At 40.6% G+C, this 7,659-nt stretch overlaps 1 protein-coding gene across 1 annotated transcript; it reads right to left on the bottom strand.

Moving 5' to 3' along the window:
- Positions 1-1,249: 1,249 nt before the first annotated feature.
- Positions 1,250-7,366, bottom strand: LOC116394078 (heterogeneous nuclear ribonucleoprotein A0-like). The gene is made up of 2 exons (XM_031866877.1): positions 7,278-7,366; positions 1,250-3,504 (listed from the first exon to the last, which is right to left on the bottom strand). The coding sequence occupies exon 2, from the start codon at positions 3,286-3,288 to the stop codon at positions 2,344-2,346; it is 945 nt and encodes a 314-aa protein (XP_031722737.1). The 5' UTR covers positions 3,289-3,504; positions 7,278-7,366; the 3' UTR covers positions 1,250-2,343.
- Between the last annotated feature and the right edge of the window lie 293 nt (positions 7,367-7,659).

The following is a 7,659-nucleotide window of genomic DNA, read 5'->3' as shown; positions in this document are numbered from 1 at the left end:
TATATATATATATATATACATATGAATCATATTTTTTCACATATACCATAATAGTCCTGTCTATTCTTTACCCTTATTTGTCTAGCTTTGTTCTTGTTCTTAGCTGTTTTGTCGTTCTATGTAAGCACAAACACTTATAAAGTTCCTTTATTTGAACACATTCTTGGATGTTTGTCATTTTTGATGAATGACTTGATTAATAAATTATCAATATAGTTGCCTTTTAATTTTCTGTCAATTGATTTATTGTGTCAACAAAAAACATGACCACCAGGGAAGTCCTCACAGGTTCATCCTGGAACAGCAACTGTCCACTTGTCTCAATCACATCCACAGGGTTTGATGTTGCACAATGTTTTATATATTTGATGGTTTGTTCTGGGCATTTTCTCCTCTTAGTTAGACAGATGAAGAAGGTGGATCAGTTCTCAGATCTTTCCTCTGAATGAATCAATGAAATAAAACACTTCTCTTAGTTAACAGCACTCTGTGTTTTAATGTCAACAGCTTCTCTGATATGCCACATTCAGTTTTTATTCACCGCATATCAGGAACAAACTCAACGTGAGGTCTGTGCCGCTGACTCTGTTCTTTTTTTTGTGTGATATATTTGTATTGACATTCATTCATTCAATGCAGACATATTAGTTACTGATAGATTAACTATCCGATGGTGTGAAATTCCTCTATTCTACCTCATCTCAGCTCTTTTAATAATCAAGGCTCCTGATATAAGTTTCATGTCATCTTAGCTTATTTATTTAAAAAAAATCCCTTTTGTTTCTCTTGTAGAGCATGTTGTCATAATGCCATTTATTGATAGTGTACAGCACTTTATGTATTCATTGAAAGGTGCTAAAAGGAAATTAACTGTCTTTGCCTTGAAGAAATCAGACATACAATCTGGGAGTGTGATGACATTCAGTTGAAGTCTTTGGTCCGATTAAAAAAGTTGAAAACAAAGCCTTGCTCCAGAGAGCCACGTTTTCATACCCAGAAATATCAGTGAGACCTCTTTTTCTCTCTCTGCTACTTGTCGCTGCACCTTTTATTAATCTATATTGATATATTAAATCTAACCTACATCTTTTAAAACTAATCATGGACTGTAGTTAGACATCCCAGCTATATTAAATGTAGATGAGATTTGGAAAATGTCCAGAAACAATTGTGAACCAAATGAGGCTGTTTTGTGACCCTCTGTACTTTAATTAAACCACTTCACAAAAGGCAACACAACATTCAAGGATATTTTAAATAAGAAAAATATTTTATTTTGAAAAACATACAAATCAGTATATGTATCACTGCACCCACGTGGGCAATGGAGAATATATTTGGATTACAATCCTCAATGGCGAGTATTTGCTTATTTTCCAAAAGGTTAACATTTGTATTATTCTAAAAGAAAACTGCTTTCAGAGGAACAACTCAGCTATAAACTACCGCTTCTGGTACACTGGTGAATCCATGCGGTATAAAATGGCCGATGAAACGAGGATTGCATGCATTGACATGCGTGCATTCACAGGCAATACTCCCTCCTGGTGGTGGCTTTATGAACCATCTTCACTAGGTTAGAGAAAAGGCGAAAGATTATCCAAGTAATGAGGATACAAATGCATCAAACTCTTTGCTGTTTTGATAACACATCTGCTGAAATGTAACCCAACACGATTTGAATCAAGACTGCGAGATCGGATAGAGTTTCAAAACATTAAAAACTTTAATAAAAGCAGAATCAAACATAAGGGTGAACTGAACACATGGATTTCAAAAACAGTTTAATCTAAACAAAAAGCCTGTAATGGGACGGGTGGAAAAATGTAAATTTACAGATAACAAAAAACAGTCTCGTGACATTTCTTCCCTCCCCCAAAAAAAACGTTGTCACGATTTGTGTTCTAGGATCCCAGAGTCCCATGCTTCCCACCAACATCACTTAAAACCCTGAGTTCATGATGCAAAAATAACAGACAACATCTGGCTGGTTTGCAAGACAAAAACAAACTCAATTTGAGAATCAGTGACTGAAATTTGATTACTGTTTTACAAATGGTTTCAAAGAAAGTACCCCCCCACCCCCCTTCCTCCTCCCATCCCAACATAACAAAAGTACAATTCAACAATTCCCAATTCTTAGTAGTAAAGTCCATAATGTGTGGAATAAGAGGACAGATGGGATCCAGGACAGTCTCATTCATTCCGTGTGGGTGATGGGCACTGCAACAAAGACCCCTCACCCGGGCATGTGTGTTATATGCATGTGTGTGTGTGTGTGTGTGTGTGTAAATTCAAGTTCGCTGTAAATCAGAATTTACCCCCATGATCACCGCAATGGCCCTAATAGCCACCGCTGAATCCTCCACCTCCACCACCGCCACCTCCCCGGCCACCGTAGCCTCCTCCACCACCACCGCCGCCTCTGTTGTACGGAGCCCCGCTCCTGTATGAATAGTTGCCCGTCTTCACTGCACCATAACTGGAGTGCTGCTGTCCGTAGCCATCCCCAAAGTCACCATTACTGTAGCCACCCCCTATCTGGTTGTCGTATCCTCCCTCCTCGTAGCTTCCGTATCCACCGTATCCACCAGCGCCGCCGCCACCGCCGTTGTAACCCCCGCCATAGCCGTAGCCGCCTCCATAGCTGCTGCCGTAGCCGCCGCCGCCGCCGCCGCCTCCGTAGCCGCCACCTCTCCCGCCGCCATAGCTCTGCATCCCCCGGCCTCGACCTCTCCCGCGGCCACCGGTAGACATCTCCTGCTTGGTGAGAGCCTTCTTCACCTCCACCTTGTTCCCGCTGATGGTGTGGTACTTAGTAAGCACCGCCTTGGTGGCGGAGTCGTTATCCTCGAAGAAGACAAAGCCGAAGCCTCGCTTCCTGCCGGTCTGCTTGTCGGAGATGATCTCGGCCTTCTCCACCACGCCGAACTGGGAGAAGTACTCGGTGAGGTGGTCCGCCTCGATGTGGTCCTTCACGCCGCCGACGAAAATCTTCTTAACGTTGGCGAGGATATCCGGATTATTGGCGTCTTCTCGCGCTATGGCCCTTTTCAGCTCCACGTCGTGGCCTTCGACGACATGTGGGTTAGCCGCCATTGCTGCGTCGGCCTCCTGCGGAGTCGAGTAGGTGATAAAGCCGAAACAGCGGGACCGGCCGAGCTGCTGGTTCATGACCACCACGCAGTCGTTGAGCGTGCCAAACTGCTCGAAATACTTGCGTACGCCATCTTCCGTGGTCTCCACGTTCAGTCCGCCGACGAACAGCTTACAAAGTTTGGTAGACATGATCGAATCTCGTCAGTTGAATGGTATGCTGATGCCCGTCCGTCTTCTTCTTCAATGAGCAACGTCAGGGGCGGGCCGTTTGACAAATATTGCCGTTTCGTAAGACGTACCCGTCGCTGATTGGTCATCTTGAAAAAATCACCGCTCTCATTGGCTCGCATGAGAATCGTGCTGCTGCCGCCTTCAAGGGGTGTCGGAAATCTAAGGTTTAATTGTCTGAGGAGAAAGGGAAGCGTGATTTTAAACCTTTGTGGTCGCTTGTTATGCTCCAGTACAATACAAAGCACACTAACAAAAGCAATATCCAGATTAATTACCTTATTCTTATATCATTCGTACTGTACAACCACAAAACATAGTATCACCACAAAACACAGCATTGATGATGCATACTTAACTAAAACAGCCATCCTGCTTCCATCATGGTTAAATCCCCTATGTTCTTTAAATACACCGTCATTTTACTACATAACGAAAAATATAATAATTTTTGAATTGAGAGTACCCATTAAAAATGCAAGTTGAAGGGTATTCAAACATAGTTTATAATATATACAGGCTGGTGTGTCACCTACACAGTGGCATAATCTAACATTTTATTTTATATATATTGTTTTCATTTCAGCTGATTTCATTTACATGCCGACAAAGGCTGAAAAAGGACATTTTCCAGTGCAAATGTTAACATGTCCTCGAGCTATTTATGTATTGCTTCAGAAAAGAGAAAAGAGGTCACACAGGGCTTTTACCCTTAGCAATACTATATACTTCACAAAATCAAAATTCTTCATACTACTGTATGTGCTAAACATGTCCAACTCAGTGGCTGTCTTCAAATCTTGTCTTTGTTAATATATTGTTGTGATCATATCAGCTCTGAGATTACTCTGACACATCAATTCAATCCAAATTGTATAGTCAAATATCACAAATCAGACTCGAACAGCATACAGCACGCTCTGTCCTTAGACCTTTGATTGGGATTAGTCCAAACTCCCTTAAAAAACACTTGTAAGGAACAAATGGAAGTTAAGTAAAGAGCACCAGAGGGCTTCAACGTTAACGTAACGTCCTCTTAATAATTCATTAGTTTAGTCACACTGGTCTTAACATGAATAGAAAATGAAGCATCAACACGTTGAGTGAACAGCATTTAAAATATATATAAATAGTGCTGACCCACTTCAGCCTCAAAGGGCTTAGTGTATGGTTTAGGTAAACTGAAGTCGGTCTTTTTACATGAAGTGAAATTTGTCTCAGACTCCTCCCCCCTATGCTGCTGGAAAAAACTATGCAAGGCTTCTCCAATGAAGATTAATGCATGTTGCAACACGCCCTTGTTGAGACAGTACTAGCTGCCACTAGTCGTTTCTGCAGCTTTTTTTTATTTTTTATTACAGACTTGTTTCCAGGGAAAGCTGCAGTATCGCTTTGGGGAAAACTTATTAAACTCTTAACCAGATCAAGTTTGTTCTTTTCATTTGTTGTAAATTCAATGCTGCAAGGGCTCCTTATAGTTGTGTCTGACTCCCAAGTCAAATTCTACAAACTTAAAAAGGTACTCTGGAGTTTCAGACTTATCAAACAAGGTTTATTTTATGTGGGGGTCAGTTTCATTTGAGATACCGTCTCCTGCTAATGGTTTCAGACTATTCCACTGACCTACAGGTGAGCCAACAAAAGGCAAGTTGGTAAACATTGATATAAACAATGCAGGATTTTAAACTGGCTTTGAAAAGCACATTAACAGATATGTTAGACCTCAATCATACACACAATGCCAATTGGTGACTTAACACTACAGGGAAACTGCACATGGCTCATTTTAAACTAAATAATTGTGCATATATGTACATATATATATGGGGGGAAAAGCCATGTAATTGAGGCTGTAAATGGGAGACACATGAAGGCGACACCCATCATAAAATAATTTTATAAATCCCTTACTTGTCTTACCCCAGGCCAGCCAAAACTGTCACTTATAACCAAACACTTTAAGGATTGAATTGGACATATATCGCACTCCAAAGTCCTGAAACACTCCAATCAGAAGAACTTTTAGGAGTCTGGTTGAATGAAACAAGTACATCCGCCAACTTGAGATCTTTGGCGTCACCACCTCCACAAACCTCATCCGTATAATCGGTGTGACCATCAGCTCACAACCTCATCCTGATGGGCATCATCAGGGGAGACATTCAACCAAACTATCCTCAATGTAAAGAAGTAACATAACAAGTCTCTTGGTGTATAAAAATATATAATTTATTGTAGATTCATAAAAAGCACGGCCAACATAACAGAGGTTTCCTTTTCCTATGGGATGATCAGAAATCGTCAAGCACCATTATCCTAAAAAGAGGTAAGAGAACAAAAGTACAATTTACACTCCGGTCGCCAACGTCAAGAATCACGTACATCGTATTTCTGTTACATAAAATATCAACTCGTCTCTCTTGAATTGTCGCAGTACATCAGACAGGACTTGTTAAAGGAACCAGCTCAGCACTTTCTTCCAAATTAAAAAAAACAGAGATTACTTCTGTAATTGACTTGTGTTAAGATTGTGCTTTTATTAAATATCCTTCCAGCCAAGATGTAAAATATACTTTAAAATGTCTGATTGGTTCTGTTCTTACAGTCTTGGCACCGTTGCTAAATAGAGGAAGCAAGATTTTTCTGTCAGATGTATCGTTTGTTCATCAAGAGTCTAATGTTGAGCTCTCATCTGGTTTAGCGCATAAGTAGTGATCTGTGCTGCTCAATTAGCAGCACACTTTAACAAAAGTATTGCTAAACGATTTGGACAGCAGGCAAACCTCAGTAAACCAGATCAATGGTCTGCCATCGTCTTCTGAATTTTTAACTGGAGGGAAAAAAAAAAAAAAAAAAAAAAAGGCACCTCTTCCTAAAAGGTGATTAATCGGACAATAAAACAGTAATTTTAAAAAGTGAGGCTAACGTCTTGTATTTCACAGGACCTGTTCAATGCAAATGCGCATTAAAAGGATATAAATGGTCATGTTGCCTCAACTTCTGACCAACTTACAGGTTTTCTGCAACGCCTCATGTAATGTAGTCAGTTCATTTACAGGCACTGTGCATCAAGCTGCAGAGGAATGAACAGCAGTACTTGGCACCTTGCTGCAAACATCCATTAAGCCAACAGAACTTATGAAAATGTTAAGTTGGATTCTAGAAATAGTTTGACAATTGGTTTTATTGGCAGAGCTAACGCAGTCCAACCTGAGGTTTACGTGCAGTATCTTGCACATCAGGGCCTTTACTTCCCGATTGAGTTACTGAACAGAAACACATGGGGCCGTGTGAACACGTGACTTTAGATCACGTGTTCTAGTCTTTTAACGAGTCCTCACACGGGCACGTGTTAAGCCTCCGGGATCTGGTTATATTGGATTTGTAGGGCCATATGCAGAATGGTAGTAAATGCCCTTCACATTTCATTAACCCGTACTACAGAAGAGGAAAGAATACCTCTAAATATCTGTGACGTTGCCAAATTAAACATGTATTTATGCATTTTCAGCCATTTATATTTACCTCCACTACTTAGGCATTCCCAATATTGAAAAATACAACCATTTTATTTATAATACATTTTGAAACCCACAGTGCCCAGAAGTGCAAATTGTCCTTAAAATAAATCCAATAATAAAAGATCAAATAATGAAAACAGAAGACTTTTAATCATATAAAGTTATTAATGTTTAATACAGAATACTTTAACCTGCAACCACGCATTAATAAAATCCTTCATATCACTCGAAGTCTCGTCACAGGTCCGTCATACTAGTCAGTGCTGGTCATCTATTGCACTGGGGGCACTGTGTGATCAAAAGTCACAAGCTTCTCAGAATAAAACCCATCAAATAAAAACCTTTTCAGAATAAAAGCGCGAGACTCTTTGAAACGCATTTAAAAAAAACCACACTGGGACAATCCTTTGTGAAAACTTGGGACTTCACCTGAGGGGGAGAAGGCACAGCCGCTCTCCGGTACCCCCGGCGGCGTGGAGACACACCCCATCGTTTTTTTCGGGGGGGTGATGTCCTCGTGCCCAGGTTACCGTAGCAACCTGGAGAAGATGGGGAGAGAAGCAAGAGTGAGAAAGTGGACAGAGAAACGTTTTTATTGGAAGAGACACCAATTTACTCGTTCCATTGTTTCATTTACTGGTGGAACAACATTTGGGGGTCCCCTTCCACCCACTTAAAAGTTCACTTAAAAGTCCAAATCAAGTAGCCCCTCCCCCCAGTTTGTTTTTTATATTTTAAGATTAGCTATTTAAAGACGCATTGAGCTATGATTATAGTGTCACTTACGTTGTTTTTTTTTTTTTTTGATTAA

This window comes from Anarrhichthys ocellatus, unplaced genomic scaffold (assembly GCF_004355925.1).
Source record: "Anarrhichthys ocellatus isolate YVR2014 unplaced genomic scaffold, GSC_Weel_1.0 scaffold37, whole genome shotgun sequence".
Lineage (NCBI taxonomy): Eukaryota > Metazoa > Chordata > Actinopteri > Perciformes > Anarhichadidae > Anarrhichthys > Anarrhichthys ocellatus.
This window is presented reverse-complemented; position numbering and strand designations above follow the sequence as displayed.

Bases quoted from the DNA above. Each gene is read 5' to 3' on its own strand.
- LOC116394078 (XM_031866877.1), bottom strand. From the start codon at position 3,288: ATGTCTACCAAACTTTGTAAGCTGTTCGTCGGCGGACTGAACGTGGAG.